Consider the following 13,538-nt stretch of genomic DNA (forward strand, 5'->3'; position numbering starts at 1 on the left):
AGGTGCTATGTGAAATACATGGATTATTATTATCACATTACAAAAATGTACAACATTATCTTTCTTGGAATCAGACTGATCTCTCTCTATCATACAGGCTGCTTAAAATTGGGCTGAGGAGATTTTGATAACAAATAGTTGCAGTAACATTAGTTGTTCTTGAAGCCACAAAAGAACACTACGCTTCCCAATGAGCGAACAGTAAAATTTAATGATAAGTATTACTTAAGTATACAATGTTCAAATCAATAGGGCGTGACTTGTGCCATCAGAAAGCTAAAACATGATTTCAATTAATGTACCTTGTGAACAGGTTACTGTGGCCCGAGGCTGTAAATTTAGAGTGAATAAAGTGTTATTGTTCTTGTTACATGGGGAACTTGTCACACGTGCTTGAATGGATTGTGTTGCATTTGAGAGGAATTAAGAGCCCACTCAGGTCATGGTCATATCAGGATTTTTTAAAAGAAGCTCCTGAAATTCCATCTAGTCTTAACCTCTGAAACTACTTTGTCTCAAAATTGTGATAAATTTTTCAATTCAGCCAGGAAGCCAGTTTTCCTGCTGTTTTTTTTAAAAAAAGGCAGCTGGCTTCCAAAATAAGATCGAGTTTGGGATTTTCCACAATCTTGTGCAGACTGCAATTCTATGACCAAACGGCTGAGAGTGGATGGAAGTTTGGACTGTAAGTGTTCCTATGATGGCAGAAGGCTTCCTCTCAAACAATGTAGTTCCTTTACAATCTACCAGGCCTTAACAAATTTCTATTATAGTCTTTCATGAAATATGTCTTTTTTTGTTACCCTTTATGGTTTCAGTTATGAAACCCTTAAAACCAGTTGAATACGAAATAAGATACGCAGGCAGGCACTAATATGCTTTTTGCACTTTGGGTACATTCACAATACAGGGGCAATAATTATAAGATAGCCACTAGCAGATCCAAAAGTCAATTTAGAAGCAACTTCTTTATGTAGACAGTGGAACTCACTAACAGAAGCCGTGGTTGATGCAGAAAACATCAATGTATTTAAGGGGAAACTTGATGCATACGCGAGTGAGAGGGAAGAGAGGGATATGGAAAAGGGGATTAGGAAAGTTAGAGATTTATATGGAGTATAAACACTGGCATGGACTGGTTGGGTCAAATGGCCTGTTTTCATGCTGTAACTTTCTATGAAATTTGTGAAAAGGCATTCTAATGCATTGTTTGCCAGTCACCAGGTGATAAGACTTAAGTAACTGTGGTGTTAGTGATCACATCACTTTATTTTACAAAACTGGTGAAATATTGTATCAATGTGTGGGCAACAAAGTTACAGAGTACAGCAAAAGTATGCAAGTGGTATACAAAATGTATCCAGCATACAATGATCCATCATTGTTTAATGGACGTACATGAATTGTAGGGAAACTGAATGAAACTATTGTACCTTGTAGCAAGTTGGACGTAAACAAAAAGCTTAAATGTTATTGTTTTCCTCCGGCAAGTTTTTCAGATTTAATAAGCAATTGAAATGTTAAAATGATATTATTCTCCACCCTGGCTCTTGATTTTCTTGTTGTAGCATTGGATGGTTTTGCAACTCTGCATACAGAGTGATCAGACCCAAGAGAGCGTTCCTTGGCTACAGAAATGTAGGAAAGTCTACTGCAATACAAAACAAATTCACATTTATACAACAACGACAACAACTTGCATTTATATGGCACCCCTCACGACTGTGACTGTGTATTTTGTAGGTGAATGCGGCAGCCAATTTGCTCACAAACAGCCATTAAGTCAATGACCCATTTTAACTAGGGTATAGTTGGCTAGGACACTGAGAGAAACTCCTTTCTTTTTTCAAATAGTGCCATTAGATTAGCTAGGAGGGGAAAGGTTTAGCTCCTTTAACTAGGTTATTTAAATACCAGTTTAGCATCTGTCGACTCTAGGTTACTGCAACTTACCATTTGATCTGTAATCCAGACGTGTTAATGAGAAACTTGAATGTGAACCACTTTTGTGATCTTGTGAACTGCAGTATCTGCTATCCAAGGAGTCCTCTAGTGAGAATTTTGAAGAAATATTACAGCCAACTGTGAGTAAAGGATTCTCTGAACCTAATGAAAGGTATTGCCCTGTCCTCAGTCGGATCGCTAGCATCATGAGAAGTTACCAACCACCAGTAGCCTAACTGGTGAACTACAGATTCAGGGAGTAGAAACTCAGTTCAGGAATCTGACCCTGATGTCTGCGACCATGTCTCTGATATCTAACCCTCAAACATACGTTACCTGGCACCCTACGTACAGTAAGAATCTGCCATGCTGATTGAAACCTTGCTTCCCCCTTACTTCTGTGACCCCTACCCCCTACCAACCTGTCTGCTCCTTTCGCTCAGCAGGCTTTGGTCTGATTCACATCCCCCGCCTTGCCCGCCCCATCATTGGCAGGCGGGCCTTCAGCCTCTTTGCCCCCACCCTCTGTAACTGCATCTCACAGTCCCTCCGCCTCACCCCCCTTCCTTGCCTCCTTCAATAGCCAAGACTCTCAGTTTTTTGGACCTGGCTTTTAAACAAGACCATCTCTGTGTTATACTTTGACGAATTTGTGGGAATCCCCTGAGGAGGAAGAGTGCGCATTTTGTGTAACCACAAATAAAAAGCAGGAAATGTTTGAAGTATGCAACAGGTTGGTCATGATCTAATAGTGGACCTACGTGATTTATCTAAGTCAGATTTAAGGGTGTGTATAGTACAGCGGGAATCACAGGTGACATTGTCATAAATAATGTCATCCATGTGCCATCCTTTTAATTAATTACTTAGCTTAACACATGTCAGGCGATCCGTGCACAACGTGTTTGCAGTTTGCACGCGGCTTACACGACTTGCGCAACATTTCCAACAAAATACATCAGTACATCTGCTTAGACCCTTTAGCAGGGCTTGAATGTCTGAAAAATTAACTTCTGTTGTGCCCTGTGGTCCAACAGAGTTTTATTTTAGACTTTGCAGCTCTGCAGTTGATTTGAGCTTGACCACGCAAACAGGTTTGAGTTGAAGCATTGCCATGGTCGCAGAACAAAAAGGAACACAAAAAAAATTCCCAATGGCTGGTGCTGAGCTGTTGTTTGGCTAGCACAGGATGGCCTTTTGAATGCCGTTTTCAGAACTGGCGTATGATCAAGCAAATATAAATAGCAATTTATTTAAAATTTAAGCAATGTTGGTCTGTATGTGCGTGGGGGTGGTGGTGGGGGGAGGTAGGAGGGCTTGTTCCCAGTGTGGTATGCTTAGAATGTCAATTGAGGTTAAAACTAGCTCTGTAACTTTTGCTGTTTTATCACAAATGGTTGACATGGATGCAGAAGAACATGACTTGGAATGAAGAGTATTTATTTAGTACAGGCACTTTCTCCCCTTCCTCTAACAGTCGTTACATCTTAAATATACCCTGTGAAGGGCTTTGCGATGTCCCACTGATATGAAAGGTGCTGTATCCAATACTAGGATTACTAATATTTTTATTATTATAAGACCTTTGATTCTTCTTTAGTGTCTTGATTATTTTACATTTTTTGTGTTTTACATTCATCAGGAGAGCTCACTTTTTAATTTTCTGTCACAATGTTTGTATCAAATGTTCCAGGTAAAACCAGAACATCTTGCATTTATATAGTGATCACCATGCATGATAGCATCTCAGAGCACTTTTAAAACACTGCTAGATACAGTGCTGCCTCTGCCTTTGTAACTGAGCCTGAAGAACATCTTCCTTTCTTGCATTTGCGATTTCCTGCAACCTTATTGACCTAGATTATCAGTCTAGTCCCACTTAATGGCACATTTGCAAAAGATTTTGGAGCTGTGGATTTGGAGCAAATAGAAGCTAGATTGAAAGAGCCCAAGCGCACTTCATATAGCCTGGGGATTCCAAATTATGTCCATATTCATTTTGACATAGTTTTTACTGAGATCCAGATACTCACTTACAAAATATACAGTCAATATACATCACAGTAAATCATGTGAAGTGCTTTGAGGCACCCTCCTAACATGAAAGGTATTTTATCAAATGTAAGAATTAGAGTGAACGCCTATTGACACAACTTTTAAAGGGAAAAGGGCTCAGTGTTGAGTTACTCAGAGTGGCGAGTTAGGCATATGTACAAATATATAAATCAATGTGGGCGGGAGATTGACAGCATGATAATGAGCCAGGGTTAATTTATCAGGAGTTTTAATGTAATTGTTACATTTAACATAGCACCTATCATTGGTTGGATTCTGGGAAAACAACAGGAGGCAAATGCAATTATACCAACTATATGTTGTAAAAGAGTTAAATAAACCTTTCATAGTTTAATTGTTGTTCTGATAGATGTTGTTCAGGCATAGTTGAGATAGATATAGGTTGCATTTGTTTGAACTATTTTAGTTTCCTGATTGATGACCTTAATGGGTGAACAATGAGAAATGAGAACTTATGTGCCTTGAAATTTGCATAGAAGTGCGATCGTAATCCACTGAATGGCTGCAAAAGTTTCTTCCTGCTTTACAACATTCTTTATGTCCTCTTGTTTCTTTTCTGTATATATTTAATGCAAATGCATCGAGATGTTTCATTTTTGTTCTTCATCTCGCTTTTAGTTTGTGAACAGAATGACTTAAAAATGTGGATTGACAAGCTTTCCGGTGCACAGAGAGACCTTTAAAAATGCTAAAATCAGGCAGACCCCACCCCAATGGCAAACATACAGTAATTCCCGGTTACTGCCTCATTAACTTGGTCTCTTCCGTGTTCCAGCAACTAAATTGCGATTGGGAATCAGTCATTGTTTATTCACAGTGACGCTGAAATGTTCCCTGGACATGGTCCCATCCCGTGTTTAAGGTGCGACCGACATCCTTTCACTGCACTGCTGAGCTGGGACAGAAGAGACAAGTGTGAGTAAATGTTTTTCATAACGTATTGCGCTTGCTTTATTCTCATAAAATGAATTTATACTGAATGCCGAAACCGCTTCCTTCCCAACACTTAACCATGAGCTCTAACCTATGATATTTCTTCAAGAGATTTCTTAATAAGTTACAGGCTTTCTTGATGGGTGAATGAGAAGTGAGAAACAACAACAACAAATTTAAGTTATAAAACCTTTCACGTCAGGGGTTGGATTCAGGAGGGGTGGGCGCCGATGGGATGAGGCGGGGAGATGACCGAAGGTGCGGTGGAAGAGGAAGATCTTGAGATGAACTTTGAAACCGCCTGAGTTCAATGCTTTTGCACATCTGAAGAGAGGCAAGTAATGATCACCCCTGTGCTGGTCAAGCGGTGACTTTTTGTATGCATTTAAATAAATAGGCAATACTGTGTCACCCTGTCTCAATTGGTAGTACTCTCTTGCCTCTGAGTTAGAAGGTTGTGCGTTCGAGCAACAAGTTGGGACTTGGAACGCATATCGTCTAAGCTGATACTCAATGCAGTGTTTTCTGGAGTGTGCTGCATTGTTGGAGGTGCTGTCCTTCAGCTGAGATGTTAATAATAATAATAATAATAATATTCCTTGCATTTGATATAGCATCTTATCGCGTTGTTGAGACGACTCAAAGCGTTTCACAGAATATGATGTAAAGTGAATTAATTGCCTGTTAAATGGAGAACCCGTTTGTTTATTCATGTGAACCACTTATGGATAGTCCATTGAGAGTGCAGAATGGATTGATGGACAGGTAAACGGCCGAATATGAGTGCAGGGTAAGTTGATTGGCAGGTGGATGGTCCAACGGGAGAGAGTACTCACTGACGTTAGCAAAAGTTACAGTTTCTGGGCTGTGATTTTCTTATGGCATGATTCAAAAAGAGAAGAGTTTTTCCCGGTGTCCTGGCAAACGATCTTTCCACATAAAATTGATCATTCACTTCATGGCTGTTTGTGGGGACATTCCTGTGCCTGACTTGGCTGCCGTATTCCCCCGTGAAACACACACATTTACTGCATTTTACAGTACATCCTATTAAGTGCTTTGGGACGTCCTCCTTGTGTGAAAGGCGCTATACCAAATGCAAGGATATTATTAATGTGATTGATAATTTAAACACTTATATTTCACTGATGGTATAAAAGACAGAGAATCAAGCAAAGAAAAAGGGGAGCTAAGCTCTAAATTTAGTGTTATGTCCTCTTGCTTTAGCAATTATTTTGTCCATTATTTTGAACGCCTCAATCAGATCACCCTTCAGTCTTTTTAAACTCCAACTAATATAACCCCAGTCTACTCAGCCACTCGTGATAGTTAAAGTTCTTTAATTCCGGGTAATGCCTGGTTTCAATATGATTACAAATGACATCAGTAGAATAAACAGAGACTGTTTTTGTCTCAGAGGTATGGGTTAAAGAAAAGACAACTGGTAATATTCTTACTGTATGTCATAGGTGAGGGATGCACAGATCTAGGTTAATCAAGGGCCTCTGTATTGGTTTCCATCCACTAGAAAATTACAATCCAGTGTGAATATAACAATCTCTTCCTCTTACAGTTCATACCTCAGGTGCCAAGCTGAGAATATTTAATCAATACTTGCTGCATTTATTCATTAATTCTTGGAAGGAAGACAATAATTAACATTAACTGAACTCAAAGGTGTCATTCCTTTCACACCCAGTAAAACATCCTTGTGTTTTAGATTTTTGATGAAGTTGGATCCGCTGAGACTCCAGGACAACGTGTGTAACAAGGGATAGCTGAAAGTTGGAGAGTACCCTGAACAAATTATCGTCGACGAAAAAGTTGCGGCTGCAAAAAAAAGAGAGGAGTTTCCTATTTGGAAAATGGATGGATCCTTCATCATAGGGTCTTATTTCCCAAAGCTCCTTGGACTGTTCTGGGTTTTCTTGATATCTGAAGGAGTGTTGGTTGTTGGTTGTCCATTTCGATGCACGTGCAGTCAGCTTCTTGTAAACTGTACGGATAGAGGCCTGCAACGATTTCCAGCAAATATTTCACTCAACACCAAGCAACTGGTTCTCTCTGACAACAATGTTTCTCAGCTTCCTACTTTCAAGCTTAAGTATCTGGGGAATTTATTGCATCTTGATCTCAGGAATAATTCGATATCGGAAATCTCTGAAAGCTCATTGCTCGGCATGAAGATGCTTGTGTACTTAGATCTCAGCTACAATAAGCTAAGGTCTATCTCTCACTCGGTATTCCAGCCCTTGACAAATTTGCTTGTGCTGAAGATAAATAACAATGACGGATTGACTTTAATTGATTCATCTGCATTTATAAAAAACATAAAACTTGGAGAAATTGACATAAGTGGCAACGCTCTTACACTTGTTAATGTCAGAGCATTCAGAACACTTGCTCATTTAAAATCCCTTCATATGGCTGGCAATCACTGGATTTGCAACTGCAACATCAATGATTTAAGTAATTGGATGGGAAACAACCGAGAAATTATTCCAGGTGAAATTTATTAATTATAATAATTATCCTTGCATTTGATAGAGTGCTTTATCACATAATTGAGACGTCTCAAAGCGCTCCATAGAATACATTGTAAAGTGGATTGACTGTGTATTTTGTGGGCGAAACGCGGCAGCCAATTGCGCACAGCAAACAATCATGGATTGAGTGACTTTTTTTNAGTTTACTTTATTTATCCAATACTCCTCTTTCATCTTAAATGATGACAAATTTGGGAGTCTAACATATTTTGAGTTGTAACAGAAAAAATAAATTTCCTTACTCAAAGGAACTCCACTTCGAATCAATGTACTTTAGTAGTGGTTTTCCCATGATTGTGTGAAATACATAACGTACTTCTGGTAACTGGAAGGAATCCTATTTGGATTCCTTAGTTGTGGAATTTCACTAGAAATCACTGGATATTAGACTCATATTTGGTTACTCATTTTAAGACTGTTTGCGGGACATTGCTGCGTGCAAATTGGCTGTCACCTTCACCTACAAGACACATGGTCACTACACTAAACCCAAAAGTAAATCCGGTAAAACGCTTTGAGACATCCTCCTGCCTTGAAAGGCACTATACAAATGGAAGGAGGGTTTTTCTATTAATTTTGATGCTGTGGACATATATTGAAATTAGCATTTAAGATTGAAATTGCTCAAATTCATTTCACTTAAGACTCTTAAAATGAAGTCCCGTCCGTCTGTTCAAGTGGAAGGTAAAGATCCCATAGCACTGTTCAAAAAGAGAAGGCAATTTCTCCCGGTGTCCTTCCCAACAATCCCCCAAATAAAAAAAATTGATTTATTTCATGGCCTTTTGTGGAACATCGTTGTGCACAAATTGGCTCCCATGTTCGCTCACAAAATAAACAGTTGTTCCATTTCAGAGTAAATCCTGCAAAGCAATTTGTGACGTCCTCGTGACATGAAAGGTGCAAATGTCAAGGTTATTAAAGATTATTATTATTATTAAGTTCATCAGCCACACAGCAGATTGAATCTCACTGATTCTCTGTCAGAACACAAGATGGAGCACTCGGCTTGCAGCAGGTTACCCAGGAGAGAGGGAAGGTAAAATATTGAGGGCTAGTTACCCCTGGCATGTCTTTTTTATGTGGAATTTGTCCTGTAGACAGTGACAGTCTCTGAGCATGAAGCACAACAGCAAAGGAAACTCCTAAAATGGCTGGGCGGTAGGGAAGTAAAGGGGAAAGGAAATCACTAAACCACAAACTCACCTCAAACCACAAACATTCAGAAATAATACAGAACAAGACATTACACACAAAGGCTAAGAAATTCTAGGTGTTGTATACCAGGATGAGACATTAACATCATGCAGAGTTTTGAAATATGATTTATTTTATTGCTGATTTCCTAACAGGATTCTTATATTAAGTTTGTTGTTCTCCTGGGTTAAAGAAGAGAAAAATCAGCTGGTAGTCTATGTGTGTGTCTGACGTAAGTGCTCCGAGTTGCTATTCTGATTGAAGGGCAAGTTGTTGTTGTAAGGACAGGATCAGTCTCAGTCTGAGCGCATTCCACAGTCAAATAGCCTCCCCCCGATATCCACTGCTTAGTTAATACAAGGAGAAGGACTACTTGGCTGAGTTACTGGCCGATGCTCTGTGCTTTGGAACTATACAGCAGCAGGAGAGAGAAGAGGAGAGAGACTGGGATGGGAACACAACAAGATCCTAAAATTTGAACATCAAGTTTGAAGATGTAAACAAATAGGATCCAGATTCTGACAACCTCTCCAAGCCTAAACCCAACACACACATCTGAATGAAATGGCTGATTTCTACCTTTCCGTTTAATCATCCTTTTCTCTGTCTTTACCAGATGCCGCTAATGTCATTTGCAAATATCCTAAACGAATGCATGGAGTCCGAGTCTTAGAGGTTGCAGATAAACTTCCGTTGTGCTGCCTACAGTTCAACTGCAGTCACCTCTTCTATTGGTTTCTTGTTGGCCCTGCAGTATTCACTGCCAGTATCATTTTCAATTTAATTTTGAGCTTAGTGATGTCTTTTTTCAGGCGATACAAAAAGAGGGATCTTGAAAATTACCATAAACTGCGCAAGGTTATTTCAATCCGATACTCCAAGCGGCCTATCGAAATTGTCCATGAAATCAATAGAAAGTTATCCTTCAATGGGAAACTTGTAAGATGATTGTAAGCGGGTTACACTGGCTAGGTTACTCTTGGATATTCAGTGTGAAATCAATCCATACGAGAATTACAGCAAGCAATTGTATGCCAACCAGACAGAATTAATTTTAAATGACTGTTAAATATAGCATCAACACTGTGATGTCTTGATGCCGAAATCATCCACGGTCACTTTGCAGTCAGATTGCAATTAACGTGTCTAATTTGTACTCGTATTTAACCCTTTGACTTTTACTTTCGTATCTGTCCAAATTTGAACAATGATTCTGCTGTATAATCCATGCTGGTGATTTTCTGTATATTATTTGATGCTGAATTGTACAAAGTTGAAATGCACAAAAATAAAGGATACTATTTAATCCAAAGCACCCTTGAAAATGATTTTTATTAAAAAGAATAATGTTCATACTACATAAAACAATAATATTTTATATACCTGTAACTCTATGAGGTTCCCTCAATGCGCAGGATTGTGGAAAATTCTTAAATTGGGTTTTAATTTAGTATCTGGATTTCTGGTCTTCTTACAAACACCCAGCTTCCAAGTTAAGGTTAAAATTTCTCCTCAACTGCTTTTTTCCTGTCTTAGGAATACAGGGTATAAACCAAATGCTGACTTCTTATGTTCTTATGTTCTTTCATTACTCTTTGTCTCATAGTGCCTTTGGGGAAACTGATTGAAAGCATTACGTTGACAGAGGTTTGAGGGAATGGAATTAACATTAATTAGTAACCCAAGGTACCTCACCAATTCTGTAATTTCAACTGTAAAGTGAGTCTAGGTTACCTTGGTTTCCTCACAGGTTCAGTATCGGGTTCTGAAACTTTCCTGAGCCAATTTCTCCTAATGAATCATCAATGTTGATAGGCTGAAAACGTTATCTTCCGAAAAGAGAAAGGGAAACCTTCACTTAAATTATTTTGTTTATCAAAAGAGGCATTGCTCAGGAAACTCCCTCTCTGAGATAGCAAAAATGTACTGACTCAATTGAAAAGTGCTGAGAAGGCAAACAGTGCTCCTCAAATGGTTAGATTCCTCTCAGGTTAACAGCTGCCATCAAAAGTTGACCCTGGGTGCAAAAACTTGTAAGGCTGCATTTTCCAAACAGTTTTCTTTTGTGAACAGGAGCCTATCTTACAGAGGATTCAGGCTACACTGAAAGCGACACAAAGCCTGATGCTGAGTTGGAAATGCTGCCACCTTGTGCAAACCCAACTTATAATATAAAATCTCTGGAGGAGTTCTGCGGCAGCATTGAGCCAGTCATAAGTTCACAAAAAAAAACATCCTTATGGAATACTGAACCATTTCCCCATCACAGTTTTGTCCACAAAATACATAGTCAATTCACTTTACAATATATTCTATTAAGCGCATTGCGATGTCTCAATGATTTAATAAGGGACTATATCAAATGCTAAGATTATTATTATTATTATTACAACAGTGTCAGGTTGTTTCATATATGTATCTATTGTTCCTACCCTTTAACATCTTTTTTAATAACACTTTCCATTATCTTTTGATTAAAAAAAACTCTTACCGATATTTGTGGTGAAATTTTCTTCCATAACCCTAACTTGCATTCATTCTGAATTTCCTTACCCATTTCCCAAATTATAATTTGAATAGGCAAAGGGTTAGCATGTTCATAGTCACTTAAGTGACATGTGGATTTTACCCTTCATGGAAAGAGGGGATTTGCATTTTTCATTTATAGAAAAAAAGTTTATCACAGTCCCTCCACCTTGCCCCTTCCCCTTGCCTCCTTCAAGACCCCTCTCAGGACCCTCCTCTTCGACCGTACCTTCGCTCACCCACCTACCCCTACTCTCCCTGCCCTCCATCTCTCCTGATCCCAACCACTAGCTCAGGTGTGGATCCCTGACTGTCAAGCACCTTGGGACATCTTTCTGACGTGAAAAGCGCGATACAGATGTAATTTGTTGTTGTTATTTTCTTATGGCTTAATTTACATATACACATTTTATGCAAATTCAATCAAATATTTTAAAACAAATTCGTTTTCAGAAAAAAATTCAGCAAAAGGAGAAAAAATGCAAAAATATCAAGGTTGCACTTTTGGGTTAGTGCCATTGTTGAAGCTGAGACTTCCAATGTTCCCATCATTTCCAGCCTGATACTATTTCCTTGCAGGGTAGGGTACATGATGAAAGTGATCGCTTCCTTATTACACCTGTCATCTATCTGAATCAACATAGCCACTGATACTGTGAAAAAATATGGTGAAAATGTCCTGGGTCAAAATAATTTTTAAATGAAGAATGAACTTAATATCAATTTAATTGCTCCTGCACTTGCATCCATAGATGTGTAAAAAATTGAGTTAAACCAGTTAATTGATAATTCACCTCATGGCGGTTTTGGGGACATTGCTGAATGTAAATTAACTGCCATATTAGCCTTCAAAATACTTGGTGGCTACACTTTACAGTAAATCCTATGAAGAGGTTTGAGAGGTCCTCCTGACATACATCAAATGCAAGGATTATTATCATTATCATTATCATTATTATTATCCACAAACCAGCACGGAAATGCTGGCATCTAGGGCTGATATTCGATCAAAGATTTTGGCGTCTCAACAGCTATAGAAACGTTTTTTTGGAGGAAAATCTTTTAGCAAAGTGTGGGTGGGGAAGAATTCCCTCAAGGTTATAATAATAATCCTTACATTTGTGTAGGACTTTATCACATCATTGAGATGTCGCAAAGAGTTTCACAGGATCCATTGTAAAGTGGTTTAACTGTTTATTTTGAGGGCGAACATCAGCTGCTAATTTTGCACACACAAATGGCCATGGAATGATTGATCAATTTTACTCGGGAGATTGCTGGTCAGGAAATGGAGAGGAACTCCCTTCTCTTTTCGATTAGTGCCATGGGATCTTTAACGTTTACCTGAACAGGCAGACGAGACCTTGTTTTAACGTCTCATCCGAAAGACTGGGTAATAGGATCCAGAGAAAGAGAAACAGAGAAAAGGTAGCCTAATTAAAGGAATTAAAAGAAAGTTAGAGGAGAGTATGTTTTAGATTCAACAAAAAAAGTAGAATGTAAAAAGCAGACCACTGTGACTCAGTTTCTTACTAAGATCTCCAGCTTTCTCACTGTCCAGCCTCTGTAAAATTAATAGATGCCCATGTGCCAAAAAGTGTGCTTCAAACGGAATATGACACAGGAGGCAACAATTTCACACGAAAATGGCACTGTGTGTCGGTTATTAGCAGGCACACCATAACTTTCAGAAAATGTGCCTCTGTGTAGCTCTGAAACGTTAAGGTTTAAAACAGACAGTCAGTGTCAGTCACGCTGTGAGCTTTACTTGGATAGGGCATGTCCTCTGATCGCAGGTGCTCTCTTTATCGCTCTCTCTCCTTGGAAGATTTCACTTGCCCCGTTTGTTTTGTGGAGTATGATTTAGGTGCACGTCTGCCCAGCATCCTGCCATGTCTGCACACTTTCTGTCAAGAATGCCTGGCAAATCTCGCCTTGAGTCACAGCAGGCTGGTTGTGTGCCCCTTGTGCAGAAGGACAGCAGCTCTTACAGAACAGCTGGTGGTGAACACAGAGATTACGGAGGCCCTGACTCGTGGTGCCACAAGACAGCGCAAGGAGGACTGCAGTTTGCGTCAACACGAGGTGGTCGAAGGTGCACTGAGGGAAGAAGAGATTGATTTGAACCCTGAGGAATGTCCTCTTTGCTCCTCCAGTTATGACGACATTGCAAGAAGTCCCCGAATGTTGGAATGTACTCACATCTTTTGTGAAAACTGTCTCTCAGCTATCTTAATGTCCTCCTCTGGCGGATGGGTTAAGTTCATTTACTGTCCAATATGTAGCAGTCAGACTGCTGTATTCTCCCCGCCCTAC

At 39.3% G+C, this 13,538-nt stretch overlaps 1 protein-coding gene across 2 annotated transcripts; it reads left to right on the forward strand.

The window, feature by feature from the left end:
• Window positions 1–4,635: 4,635 nt before the first annotated feature.
• Window positions 4,636–10,008, forward strand: LOC103180035 (leucine-rich repeat-containing protein 52). Of its 2 annotated transcripts, XM_007895643.1 has the most exons (4): window positions 4,636–4,935; window positions 5,156–5,287; window positions 6,674–7,458; window positions 9,313–10,008. In XM_007895643.1, exons 3-4 carry the CDS (start codon window positions 6,819–6,821, stop codon window positions 9,642–9,644), a joined length of 972 nt encoding a protein of 323 aa, XP_007893834.1. In that variant the 5' UTR covers window positions 4,636–4,935; window positions 5,156–5,287; window positions 6,674–6,818; the 3' UTR covers window positions 9,645–10,008. The 2 variants fall into 2 exon arrangements, with proteins under 2 accessions (XP_007893834.1, XP_007893835.1); XM_007895644.1 differs by lacking the exon at window positions 5,156–5,287.
• The last annotated feature ends 3,530 nt before the right edge of the window (window positions 10,009–13,538 follow it).

This window comes from Callorhinchus milii, unplaced genomic scaffold (genome assembly GCF_018977255.1).
Source record: "Callorhinchus milii isolate IMCB2004 unplaced genomic scaffold, IMCB_Cmil_1.0 Scaffold5, whole genome shotgun sequence".
Classification (NCBI taxonomy): domain Eukaryota; kingdom Metazoa; phylum Chordata; class Chondrichthyes; order Chimaeriformes; family Callorhinchidae; genus Callorhinchus; species Callorhinchus milii.

Coding starts and splice junctions, on each gene's coding strand:
- LOC103180035 (XM_007895643.1), top strand. CDS start 6,819: ATGGATGGATCCTTCATCATAGGGTCTTATTTCCCAAAGCTCCTTGGA. Junction 7,459..9,312: donor CAACCGAGAAATTATTCCAG/GTGAAATTTATT, acceptor TGTCTTTACCAG/ATGCCGCTAATGTCATTTGC.